This window comes from Chinchilla lanigera, unplaced genomic scaffold (assembly GCF_000276665.1).
Source record: "Chinchilla lanigera isolate Chin_1 unplaced genomic scaffold, ChiLan1.0 scaffold00052, whole genome shotgun sequence".
In the NCBI taxonomy this organism is placed as follows: Eukaryota; Metazoa; Chordata; class Mammalia; order Rodentia; family Chinchillidae; genus Chinchilla; species Chinchilla lanigera.
This window is the reverse complement of record NW_004955453.1, coordinates 6744627-6758806: the sequence shown is the minus strand read 5'-3', so window position 1 is coordinate 6758806 and position 14180 is coordinate 6744627. Positions and strand designations below refer to the sequence as shown.

Sequence of the window (14180 nt, the reverse complement as noted above, 5' to 3'; positions counted from 1 at the left end):
GCTTTTGCCGCTGAGCTAAATCCCCAGCCCCTCAATGTATATTTTTAATCATACCTCAAAAGTGATAAAGCAGTAGTTTTCATTGCTCTTAGCATTTTGCTTTCAGCTCAGTGAGTTTAAGATATCCACCATAAAAGGGTGTGTGTGTGAAATATTTTAGTGTTTATCGACTTCATACATTAGGTCAGGAATAAGTTTTGATTCAATAAAGTAATTCTAAAAGACACGGACATTAATGATATCTTTTATGGTGTGGTGTCATCTGGAGTTCAAAAAGAGTTTGTGATAGAACCAAAATTGGTGAGGAAACAACAGCAACTTATATCTGAGGGGCAGGACTGATGGAACATTGGACTGAGGTGACTTACAGGGCTTGAGCATGTCTTGAGCAGAAGTTGCAAGGTGGCTGCAGCAGAGGGAAAATACTCTCCGATGCCCTGGACTGGATCCCAGAGGAGTAGGGCAGTTGAGAGACTCTGGGTAGCCAACTATCCTTGAGGTCTGGAAGCTTCGGTGGTTTGTGAGGGTTCAACAGGGAGAGCTGCCCTGAAGTGTCGACAGAAGGACCTTGTTTTCCCCTAGACTGGGAGACCACAGAAGTACTGCATGGGAGCTTGGGAACCAAGAGATAAAAGGAAGAGCTCAGTGTTGGTGCACCTGTGGTGGGTGTGTACAATTTGCCTTGGGATGTGTATTTTTGGATCTTAAGATCCCTTACATTTTTTTTTTTTTTTTGGTTTTTCTCCGGTACCAGGAACCGAACTCACGACCTTGCGCTTTCCAGGCAGGCACTTTGTCACTGAGTTAAATCCCCAGCCCCGATCCCTTACATTTTTCAACAGTGAAATTACACCAGAAATTGTAAACCAGCTGATGGACTTTTGATGACCTTGGTATAAAGGATAAATATGGCCTAAGGTTAAAAGTTTCAGGGCCAACATAAAGATTAACCAGGCTAATCTATTTCTACATTTCAGTGGCTGCAGCAGCCCTGCTTGAATCAACCAGGGAAGCTTTCTGTTAGAAAGTCTTTACCAATCTCCTTTCTGTATCCTTTTTATAGAATGTTTTGATATAGGATCTCAGTATATGGTTAAGGTTGACCTCAAACTCACAGTGATCCTCCTGCCTCAGCCTCCCAAATGACAGGATTACAGGCGTGTGACACCACACCCAGCTTCCATATCCTCTTATAACTGGAATATTGCTATTATTTTCACAAAGAGTTATGCATTATCTAATTTCTCACAACCTTATTATCCATATGGTTACTTGAATTTGTATCTTTTCAATTTTCTTCTTTTAAAATCAATGTTACATTTTCTATATAACTGTTAACAGATTTTCTATGTTTTTTTTTTTTGGTTTTTCTCTGGTACCGGGAACTGAACTCACGACCTTGCGCTTGCCAGGCAGGCGCTTTTGCTGCTGAGCTAAATCCCCAGCCCCCAGATTTTCTATGTTTATACAACTAAAACTACATATTATTCACATTGATGTTACTGATTTTCCAAACTAAATCTTTTATGAACATTCATTGTTAATTAAAAATATGTTTATACATTTAATGCAAGATCTATAATATTAAACATAAATTGATGTCATTCAAAAATTAGCTCTTTTTTGTTACCCACTGAAAGAAATATAGGATTGCTTATAATTTAAAAACAGGAATAAATTCCTCAGTAGATGGGTATACACACATTAACAGCTCTTGTCTTAATTTAGTGTAACATATAACTTTTATTTAAAAATCCGTACATTTTGAAATTGCAGCGACAAAATTGCCACTGGGTCCTTTGATAAGACATGTAAACTGTGGAGTGCAGAAACAGGAAAATGTTACCACACCTTTAGGGGACATACAGCAGAAATAGTGAGTATATTTCACATTTTTATCATTTATTTTACACTGCTACTTTTTAAGGTTCTCATTATGAATGCAGAAGTTGTACTTTTATAATTTTCAGATTCTAACCTACCATGTTAGTGTTAGTCTGCATGAGTTTTACATGGCAGTGCTCATATAATTTAAAAATAACTTACATTTTAATAATTTACAGTTAATGAGAGCAAACAGTATCATATATTGACTAAGTAGACATGTGATGTAATAAATATGCGTATAATATCCAACCTTTTTCTTTTTCATTCACTTGCGTTTAAAGAGCTGATTCAGTGAGGATTGATGAAGTTATAAATAGCTTTTAAAATAACTTTATTATATTGTGTGGAATTTCTTAGGCTGATTATTTTCAGCACATCATTAGAACTCCAATTTGTGTAAACAGTCTGATACTCTGAATAACTTTCCCTGTTGGGAAGCCCTTGCCCTTGGCCAGTTCTGTGTTATGTCTCCTACTCATTAGTGAGCTAATTGGCACCCTATGGAACAAGTGATGACTATTAAACAAGCTTCTAATTTTAGGAGAAAACCTTGTTTCTGTTCATCCTTAGAGTTCATGGTATTTCTTCATCTGAGAAGAACATATGCTACATTTGAGGTATTTTGTAGAAGTAGGACACGATGGGGAAAAACTGCAACTGACCCTTCAGTGGCACTTGCTGTTGGAGGCACCGTCCTGAGACTTTGGCATGTATTAGCACAGTTGTGCCTTATAACCTAAAAGGTGGGCATTTCCTCCACTGAGGCACAGTTGTGGATGCTGGGGCATAGAGGGTAACTTGTTCAAGGTCAAGGAAGATATAATCCCCGTGTTTAGCAAATGGCCACGTCTCCACATTCCTTTGGGATTTCTATCCTATAAATATTTACTAAATACTAATTATGTGTGAAGTGCTGGCTAAAAAGCTCAAGGTACCTATAAAATTAGACACTGCTTATCCCCCAAAGATTCTTGTGTGTCATAGTAGAGGCATCAGTGAATTGGTTCTTAAGAGTTGTAGATGTGCTAGAAATGGGCATTAAATGAGGGAGCTATCAAGTTCCCCTGGCAGGAGCAGACTTACAGAGAGGTGGGTTGGATGGGCATTGCAGGCAGAGCGAGCAGCACCGGCCAGTGCCATAGGAGGTGCACAGCTGTGGTGCATACTTGAGAGCTCAGGAAGTGCTGTAGGATCAGAGAAGAGCATCCTGACTTCCCCTGTGGTGGGTGCACTGCGTATGCTAGTATGCATGTGCACACTCTTGGGGAGCTGCCTGCTCCGTGTGGTCTGAGGCAGTGGACAGCAATCCCCAGCGCTGCCTCCTGTGTTAAGGATGTCAGTCCTCGGTAGACTCATAACATAATAAAAGCAGGACCACCAGGTGGGATTACTCCAAGTAGGAAAGGCAGGCACAGACCATATTGTAGACTTACAGAGGACCCCATGGAATGCTAAGAAACTTGTACGCTTAAGTATGTTTAAATTGGCTCCTTCAGAAGATTAGTTTTGAAATGGGCAGTAGGTGCGATCAGGGATACTGGCCAGTTGGGAATTTGTTGTCTAAATAATAAATGATGACACATTATCATAAGGCAGATGAGGAGAACGTATGAGGTGTTAAGGGAGTGGAGGGAGGAGAACCTGGTTACCAAGTAGATGTGAGGCATGAGGGAAAAGGGGAATCTAAAATGCTTCCCTGATGGTGGGGTTGGGTGGCTGGCAGTGCCACTCACCAGTGAAACAGGTTTGTGTTCATGTGACTCTTCAGTCTTACATTGAAAAGAGCTGCCTGTGTGATATCCAAAAGTCATTCGTTGGAAAGTTGGCTCTTTGAGGCTGGAACTGAACATCAGGTCTGGGGAGGAGACATGGGTGTGAGTCATTGGGGTCTGGGTAGCAGAAGAGACCAGTGAGCAATGGCAGTTGTCCAAGAGAAAGGCAGCACATGGAGAGAGCACTGGAAGATTCTGGAAGAGAAGAGAAATCTTCAGTTGATACAACCCATCCTTAACAGCAGCAACAGTAACAGCCACCACCACCACCACAACAACAACAACAGTAACGACAGTGAGGAGACAGAGCTGTCAAAGCTGTAAAAATTATGGAGACCAAAGAAGCCAACACTGCAGACATTAGGGAGGTTTAGTGGATGGTTGACCACACGTCTTAGACTTAAGAGTGGGTTCAGTAGAGTTGAAGAGTGAGCAGAGGATGAGCGGAAAGGGAGGGTAAATTATTTTTCCAAAGAGTTTGGTTGTAAAGGGGGAAAAGGTAATTAAAAGTGGTGCATACATTCAAGGAAGGATTTGTTTTTGTGGTACGTGGGGAAAGCTCAAGCACATTTACTGGGTACTAGGAAGGATCTAGTCTGGAGGGCAGAAAAGTGAATGTGTACTAGAGCTCTTCTAGGAGTGCAGGGTAAAGGATTTAGAATGGGCAAAGGGAGCCCTCTGCACCTGAGATTGAAGGGGCGGAGCGTGTGGGTGAGGTGAGGAAGTTCCTGTCTGCTAGGTAAGCTTTCCCAGGGCAGTAGGAGGAGCACCAGTTACGTGCTGAGGATGAAAGCTGAAGGCAAGAGTGGGGAATAGGGAGTGTATTAAGCCAGGTTCAGTTAAAATAAGTATGGAATGGCACTGAAGATTCATTAGCAGACACAAAGTGGGCGTGAGCAACACCAGTGACCTACGCAGCTTTCTTAAACTCCATTGGCTGATGAAGCAGGGAGGGTAGATGATTAAATAAAGTTCTGGCTGTATTAAAAGTGCACTTGACAGACAGGCACTGAAGGTGCTGGCAGGAATGGTACTTTGAAGGTGCCAGCTGAATGGGGATGGCAGGCCAGGGGAATGGTAGGGATCTCAGCGAAATGGAAGATATCCAGAAGTTCGGGAGGAGGGTAGCTTGCAACAGAAAGCTCAGAGTATCATAAAAAGTAACCAGAGGTAGGTGAGTAGAAGATGAATGTTCTAGAGAAGGTGCTGCTGAAATCCAAGGTGCAGCCAGAGAAGCAGTTACAGAAGAGAAGTCCAGGACATGGGTCTGGGGAAATGAATGGATTATCAAAATGCAGCGCACCTAGGGTACAGAACTGATGTTGTGAGCCAGTAGTCACAGCCATGTAACCAGAAGACCGTGAAAGCAGCAAGGACTGTAGGAAACTCAAGGGAGGCGGATTTTGCTTTGTTCTTCTTCTGTGGTCTGCAAATAGCAAGAGGAGCCTGTGCTCCTCCCAGCCGAGCAAGTCGTGTGGGAGTGCGAGGTCTCTCTTTGGCAGGAGACTCTCTCAGGATTCCACCTGCGGATATGAGGTTTCTCGTATTTAATGTTTCATCATGAGCTGGTACAAAGAATTAAATCAAATTTGGTAAGAGCTTTGAAAAATTTCCGTATAAAATGCAGAGTTTGAAATTCTCTTTCATTTTATGTGATTTAGGTGTGTTTGTCGTTTAACCCTCAAAGCACACTGGTTGCTACTGGAAGTATGGACACCACGGCCAAGCTGTGGGACATTCAGAGTGGAGAGGAAGTGTTCACTCTAATGGTACGTCCACAGTGTCAGTGAGCCTATAGTCTGTGTTCATTTTCATTTGTATCTCTGTTACACAATGAATTCTAAGTCAGAAGATGCCTTTTAACTACTGGTTTTCAAAGTGCAATAGAAGAACGTCATGAATAGTTTGCTGACTGTTCCCAAAGAGTGGGGTGGAGGTGCTGGGGGAGCCAGAGGAACTTTGATTTTGCTGAACTTTATGTTGGGAAGCAAGTCAGCTATAGCTCAGACCCCGTCATCATCCATTTGGTTAAAAGAAAAGCAGGTGGGGACTGGCAGCACTGGGAGAAGGCCAAGTGTGAGAGCCACGAAGAAGATTCCTCACAGGGATGACTGGCTTCCACTCCCTCTCCTCTGACAGCCTTAAAACCCTCCTGTGCCATTGTTAATTCCCTACCACTTTGTTTGTAACTCTGTATTGTCTGTATTGTGCTTGTGATATGTTGTAAAATGTTGTATGTCTGTTAATGTTTCCCTCCTTTTATCCTTAAAAAAAAAAAAAAAAAAAAAAAGATTAAAAAAAAATGGTGTCAGGATGACAAGCGGGGGTGGGGGGGAAGGGAAGGACCAGAGGCCAAAGGCCAAAGGTCATGACCCAGACAATGACTGCTGCAGCATTTGCTACTGTCTGTCACCACTGCATGTCTGGCACCTTCCAGTCACCTGGCACTTTCACTTCATGCCACTCCAGCACAACAGCCAGAACAAAATAGGCTGAGGGCGTGCTGTGATCACTGGGAATAGCTGGATGAGAAAAGTCAGTCTTCTCTCTTCTTTGAAAATTCAAGTGAATTTTAAAAAATGGTATTTTTTCCCCAAGAAAGTTAAAAATAAATGGGAAAAGCAAGAGAAAACCTCCGTAATTTAAAAATAATACTAAGGGGTCTTCTTTCTTAACTCTGATTGCCTACAGTTGTCATGGTTTCATGGGATTCTGTTTCCTTAGCTTCTTCCTGGAAACTGTGGAAGGGAAGGACCCCTGGGGATGCATTTCCACTACAGTTATTCCTTTTTTTGAGTGTGCTAAGGGTGCTATGCCAACCAAGTCCTGCTCCTCACATCTGTGTGCTTCTGGAGAGGAGGGCATGCTCATTCCGTGCGAATGGAATTCTAACATTCAGCTCCATTTCACTTTTGGAATCAACCTGAAAATCAATTTGCAAATGAACAGTTCTAATTCTTTGTACTATTTGAAAATATAAGTGTGTTAATTTACTAAAATAATTAGGAAAAGGAGCAGTACCTGCAAGAGGTGTGCCCTGATCAGAGTCATAGAGTGTGTTCAGCACAGGGCCTCCTCAGTGGGCTTCTCAGGAGCGCTGGACTGTAGTAGGGACAGACAGGCTAAGGATCACTGTCTGTTTCCTCCTTTACGTCAAACCACCTTAAAGACTTCCTCTTTCAAAGTTATTAAATTTATTTTACACAATTTTCCTTTGCTTATCATCTATTTTTAGCCCATAAAGACGTATTCTTTTTAAAAAATTACATAAAATTTTGAAAGGTTGAGAAAATTGGGATTTTGCATACAGACCTTCCCTCTGATTCTACAACAGAGTCAACCCATTTGGTTGTGATCACTCAGGCTGGGGTGGGATGAAATGGAGGGTGGCAGGTCCCAGGAAGTTGCTAGACATGTAGTGGTAACAGATACATCCTAATATTTCCAGGAAAATGTGAAAGAAGCTCTCTTTCCCAAAATATGTCCTCTTTCTTTAAAAAGAAGTTTTACTGAGTTAAAATGAATTTGTTTTACATGTGTAAGGCAATGACTTATAGTCATCTTACAGAATTGTGAAACTATCCCTACAATCTAGTTTTAGCCTAAGATATTGTGTACATGTAGTAATTGACTTGTCTGTAGGCATATGTGACAACATCTCCTCCTTTTTTAGGGACATTTGGCAGAAATCATTTCCTTGTCATTTGACACCTCAGGAAACAGAATCATTACAGGGTCTTTTGATCACACAGTCATAGTGTGGGACACTTCCACTGCAAGGTAATTCTTATTTCTCAGGAAATTTAAAATTAACAGCCAGGGGTGAAGAAGATGCTATGTTATTTGTTACTTTAACCTTGACAGTACTAACTATGCTTTGGATTTCATAAGAAAAGAATACACTGATAACATAAACTAACATTTTTCATATATTTGATCTATAAAATGTGTTCCCAGAATTCTTGGCAAACAATAAACTAATATAAGAGAAGAATATTAGCAATAGCCTGATTATATAGCTATGATTTATACAGTGCACTCTATAATCAAATTTCAATGACTTGTTATAATGGTAGATATGAATATATATGTATATATAATATATAATATGAATATATAAAATTAATAGTTAATTTCCCAAATTTAATTTAGTCCAAGAACTGCAATTTACTTCCTAATGCTTGTGGCCCTAGTTGCTAAGAAGTTGTTGGAAAACTCCCCTCTTGCCTACATTTTGATAGAGGGGTTCATCATGAGAAATACCAACTGAGATGGGCTCAACAAGAAATGAAAAGGGAAAGTGTCATGTTTGTGTGTAGATGTCCCCCTAAACCTCATGCAGCCATGGGGGCAGGCTATTTAGAGGAGGTTGAATCCAGAGTTTGTGACTGAGACATGGTCCAAGGCTGGGATTAAGGGTGCAAATGCTACACCTGCCCTAGGGTGGGTAGCCTGAGTACAATATAAGGACACAAAGAGGCTTGCCTCACTCTTGCCCCACTGCCCTCTGCCACCCTGCCATGAAGCCAGCCAGTTGTGAGCTGAAACCTCCACATACTGTGAGCTAAATAAACCTTTCTCCCTTTAACTTTCGGCATTGGGTATTTTGCCTCAGCAATGACAGAACTGAGACAAAAATCCTTCCAATCTTTTGATGTGTTGTTTCTGAACAACCAGGGTCTGCTCAGCTGGTCTAAGAGTTCTTCTGGAATTTGTTACCCTTTCCTCACTGGAATGTTTTCTTAAGTAATGTAGTTTTTAAAAATTATTTTATTAAATTTTTTTATGAAATTATTTTAATTATACATATTTATGGAATACAATGTGAAAATTTAATACATAATTACAATGTATAATGATCAAAATCAGGTAGTTAGCATTTCCATCTTCTTACACATTTTGTTTCAAAATTTCTGATTAGCATGTAATAACTGTCCATATCCTGGAGTATAGGGTAAGATTTCAATGCAACTCTGAACGGTATCCTATCAAAACAAAAAAAATAGTGGAACTGGAGGACTTTATGTTGAATGAAATAAGTTAAACATGGTAAATGTTATCTTTGTTCAAATGTTAGGTGCATTTTTGTTAAAGTTAGTAGTGTCCTCTAGACCTCTAGCAGAATAATTTTTGTTTCATTGTTAAGGATATTTTGTACAAACCGAAATTTAGTTTACTTCACAGAGATGGGCTTGATCTCATTATTTTTGTGCATGCGCTGGAGAGAGAGCGCTCTTTGGACAGTCCTGTGCACTTCCCTTTTGCAGGAAGGTGCATACCTTGATTGGCCACTGTGCTGAGATAAGCAGTGCTGTATTCAACTGGGATTGCTCTCTAGTACTCACGGGCTCCATGGATAAGACCTGCATGGTGAGCTCAGGACGTATATGTGCTTTATATACGGTCTGTATTATTTATGTTATCTCAAGCTTGCAAATTTTATAGGTGATATGAAACTAAGATATTAATTTATACATAATAATTATTTCAAATTTTCCAAGCTTGAGGGAATTATGAAGTCATAAAACAATTCTGATTTCTTTAAAAGTATTAATATCTTATTCTAAAAGGCACATTATGTTTGTTTAAGGTCCAGCTATTCATTTATTAAACTTTGATTAAATAGAGCTCAAGGGGCCTCAGTTAAATTTCTCCCTGCCTCTAAGTTTCTGTGTGTTGCAAAATGGTTACTAAGAACATGTACTTGCTAATTATCATTTGATTATATATGAAATGTATGATAATATTATATTATGGTTTTCATTTTCTGGCATTCTAGTTTGGGATCAAGCCCCTTATGAGCTAATGCCCTTGCTATAATAAAGGAACCTTCTTAAATCACTAAAGCATGTACTTTGAGATATTTTTCCTTTTTTTAAACATTGTGGTAAACAAACGCCACTAAAGTAGCAAACAAATGTCTGGCTTTGGTCTTCTGTGTGACCAAAGTGTGCTTTGCCAGATAGTTGTGTGTGGTCTCTGGTCATTAATCAAAATAAAATTAATTGAACAGGTGAAAATTTTACATACAGTTCTGGCACAGTTATTTAACCATCCATTGGCGTGTGAAAAGACCATGGGCCATCTTCACACTTTAAGCAGAAAATCAGTTTCTTTCTTTAATTGCAGTTGTGGGATGCTGCAAATGGAAAATGTGTGGCAACCTTAACAGGCCATGATGATGAAATACTCGACAGCTGCTTTGATTATGCTGGAAATCTTTTTGCAACTGCTTCAGCTGATGGTAAGCAATCTACTTATATGTGTAATTCATGGAGGAACTATGCTCTGCTTGATAAACCTGTGTGTGTACTATAGGCCATCTCCTTGAGTACAAGATATGGTGCGAATTAGATGTACTTTTTCTCTACGATGACCATGCATGTCATTACAGTGTGTCTATATTATACTTTTGATAACAACATATGTTATACATTGTGTCATGTCCTTATAACCACACGTATACATATACAGGTCTTTGTTTCTCCGATAACAACTACATATAATTCTGTAACCTGCGCCATCTCCTGGATGGTAATATATGATACTGCAATGTGTTGACATCATCAGCTTGACCACCAGTGATGTCTGCACCATTGTGCTGTAACTGTATTCGGTGCCACATTATGTCTGCCACATCTTTGTGATAAACATATGATGATATGCTATGAATTTTCTTTTAGGCTACCATCCATAATTCTATGCTATGTTTGATCATCTTATTGATAACCGTGGATATAGTGCTGTATTAAGTATGCCTCAATTCCTCGAAGGGTACATATGATACTAACTCTATATCTCTTTATTTTGCTGTTGACCGTATTTGACATTATATTCTTTATCATTAGCCAGTGACCATGTATTATTGTACATAGCATCTGCATCATCTCTTTGCAGATGATGCTATTATACTGTGCTGTATTTTTATCTCTTTTGAAGCCATGCTTGTTGCTAGGGCATATCTGCTTCATATCCCTGCTAACTACTTATGACTACAGTGTCAGTGTTATTTCTTTAATTACAATGCATCATACTATATTGTACTATACTATACATGTCTGTCATATCCTGATGGCCCAGTAAGGTACTACATTATACACGCATCATTCCCCTGATGGCCAGGTAGACACAACACTGTGCATCATCTTGCTGATTACCATGTGTGGTAACACATTTCACTTGCATTGTACTCTTAAAAACCATGTGTGATGTTTTACTGTGTCTGCCTCACTGCACTGAAAGCCACACATGCAGTATCATGCAGTTTGTTGACAAACACCTATACTGGTACACTCTGCATAATCATGTCTTTTTATTAGTGTATGCTGCTTTGGGAGATTGACACATATATAGATAACTCAATCATTTTCAATCCCTTTACCATGCCCTCCTGAGGCTCCTCTCATCTCCTTCCATGTCTCTAAATCTGCCTTTTTGTTTCCTACCATCTCTCCTTTATTTTAATTCTTCCTTTCTTTCTTTCTTTCTCTTTCTTTCTTTCTTTCTTTCTTTCTTTCTTTCTTTCTTTCTTTCTTTCTTTCTTTCTTTCTTTTTATGTTTCTTCTATAAGTGAAATGATGCAATATTTAATTTTCTGTGTCTTTTTTCCCCTAAATTTATGGCCTTAGGCAGGAGACAGAAGAACATCCCCTATGTACCATTTGGTGGTTTTTCTCCCAACTCACGGCTGTATTTCTGCTTGCTGAATTTCTATCTGACCCATGAAGCCACTGGTGTCGAACCTCCTCAGGTGCAGATCCGAAGTGCTTATTCTGCCTATAGTGATCATGTGTCCCTGTTCTTCACCTTTCCTTGGGATCTCTTTCCAGCCCTGGAGAGTGTCCTTGCTGGTGCTGAATTCAGTTGCTAGGAGAGAATCTTCACCGGCAGGGCTCTGCGCTGTTTCTCCATCCCCGAATCTCACAGATCACCATTTCTGCAAGCCCCTGTGTTTCTCATTGTCTGGATCCCTAGCCAGGACCATGCCCTTTGCCCCTTCTGCCCCTGGGCTTGCCAGTTCTAGCCCAGCCACTGCCTTCTGAGTGATTCTCCAGCTTGCGCTTCCATGGTGCCCTGTTCTGTGTAGGCAAACATATCCCTCACTGGGCCTGTCACCAGGAGGAGAAGAGCTGGCCCTGGTGGGCACTGGGCCATGATGATGAGGCAGAGTGCCAACAGGCAGCTGCTACCCTGGGCTTCTTCCCTCAGAGGGACTGAATGTTTCCCATGATGGCGCAATGATGGTCACCAGACCTGGGCTGTAAACCATGCTGGGGTCCAGAAGCAGCCTTGCTTCTTGTTCGGAACACCTCTGTTACTGGATTCCATCTCTTGGCCTTCTCCTTCAAGTTACCTTCCCCTGGATGGGTTTCTCTCTCCCTTCTGTAGCTGTGTATCTGCAACTTTGGTAAGAGTCTCATATGTCCTGTGGATCCTGCTGGCTCTAGCTCGTCATGATGGACTCTGCTGTGGATTTGCTAACTCTGTGTCATCCTCTTGTCATTGTTACCGTGTGACACAAGGGCTATGTTTTCTTCCTGAGAATTGTGTATTATACTTCTCTATGTCTGTGTCATATCCTTGAAGACCTTACAAAATACTACACTTTGTGTTACCTTCTGACACCTTACACACTGCTGTACTATATTCCTATTATTTAATGATTCCATGTATGCATTTATATTGTGTCTCTTTTATCTCTTAAAATTTGCACAAGATTTTATACTGCATGTACATCAAGTTCTTGAGAATGATACATGGTCCAATAATATGTCTTATCTCCATAGTAAACACCTATAGGTTCTACTGTTTGGCTGAAGACCTTGCTAGCATTACATGAGGCTATATAATGTTTCATCTTATTACTCTCATATGTCACAATACAATATAATGTCTCTCCTGACCACATGTGTTGCTGTATTCTGTGTCATGTCCTTGATAACTATGTAAAATGCTACACAATGTCTATTTCCTCTTCCTGATAACCACACATAATACTGTGTACTAATATCTGCATCATGTGCTACATAGTTCATCTCAGGTGGACAATTCAGTATGTCACACTGTCTGTGTTGTCACCTTGAAAGCTACATATGATGATATATTATTTATTTCTGCATTATTTTGTCAAAAACTGTTTGTCATGTTCCACAATGTCAGTCAGATATTGTTAAGGAGTTTGTGTATTTTTTGAGTATCTTTGCTAGCTCCTGACAACCATGGAAGGTGCAACATTATCTTTGTTTTATGTCACTGAGCTCATGTAGGATGTTATATCTGTGCCACCACCCTAAAAACAGGATGCTACTCTAAGCCTAATAATTTCTTTGGAAACCATATATGATTGTACACTGTATCTACATTTTCTTAAGAGCAGTCAATTTTAATGTGATTCTATAAATTTTTAAGTACTTACACATGATGTTATACCATGAGTGATATTACTGGTGACAAATATATTATGTTGAGGTGTCTATGACATTAATTTGATAGCCATTCCTGAACTTGCACTGTATCTGCAAAACCTACTTGACAAACACATATGATGCTACTATTTCTTTGGTAGCCATATATGGTATTTAAAATAAGGTTCTTCTCTTTAATAAAAACACATACTATCAAGATGACCTCATGGAGTGTTACACATCTTGTATCACCTCCTAGTTAACCACGTGTATTATGTGCTGTATCTATGATGAATGTGTGTGATGCTGTGCTATATCTGTGTCATCTCTGGATGACAACGTATGTTCCTACACTGTGCATCATTTCTCTGTAGTATGCATACAGCGCTACAGCAATTTTTTTTATCTGCCTAATGGCCATGTATGACACCACCCTGTGTCTTTTTCATGTCTCTGACAACCACACAGTATGGTATACTGTGTCTGTATACCATGTATACCTCATACAATGCACAGCATGTCTGTTGCAACTTGTAGCTACTGTGTATGATCCTACACTACATCAGAATCATCTTATTGATCATGCATGATGCTCTACTACTTTTGTCTCATCCTGATTCTAAACTGTGTTTATGTCATCTTGTCAGAGCAGTGTGCATTATACCTGGGCCATCTCTGATATTCACAGATGACATAACACTATTTATACCATCTCTCTGATAAGGACATTTGACTATAATCTATCTTTATTTTGTATCCCTCATGACCACACAAGACACCAAGCTATCTCTGTTCTCTTCCACATGATCATGCATGGTACTACCCGATGTCTGCAAACTCTCTGCAGTGACTCCTTTCCCTCTAGATCTGTGTCACCATCTGGAAAAGCATTGTGTGTTACAGTGTGACTGTGTCATTGTTCCAGCAATCATGCATGAGTCTACACTAGATCTAAGCTATCCCTCTATCAAGCATGTATGATGTTATGTATGCATGCATAAACTCCTTCTAAATCATTTAGGAAATCTGGACAAATGCAATGCTCTTTTTTGGCATGTCCTATCCTTAGATTTTCTTTTCTGATTTGCCCTTTGGCTTCTGTTTTTTTTTTTTTTTT

General features: G+C 39.9%; 1 protein-coding gene across 3 annotated transcripts in view; it reads left to right on the top strand.

Moving 5' to 3' along the window:
* Positions 1-14180, top strand: part of Daw1 (dynein assembly factor with WDR repeat domains 1) — a 51217-nt gene that overhangs the window by 29408 nt on the left and 7629 nt on the right. For all 3 annotated transcript variants that reach the window (XM_005395438.1, XM_005395436.2, XM_013519986.1), the window contains 5 exons: positions 1777-1876; positions 5321-5428; positions 7333-7439; positions 8927-9029; positions 9789-9903. In XM_005395438.1, coding sequence (XP_005395495.1) covers positions 1777-1876; positions 5321-5428; positions 7333-7439; positions 8927-9029; positions 9789-9903 — 533 coding nt within the window. The remainder of the gene's footprint in view (positions 1-1776; positions 1877-5320; positions 5429-7332; positions 7440-8926; positions 9030-9788; positions 9904-14180) is intronic.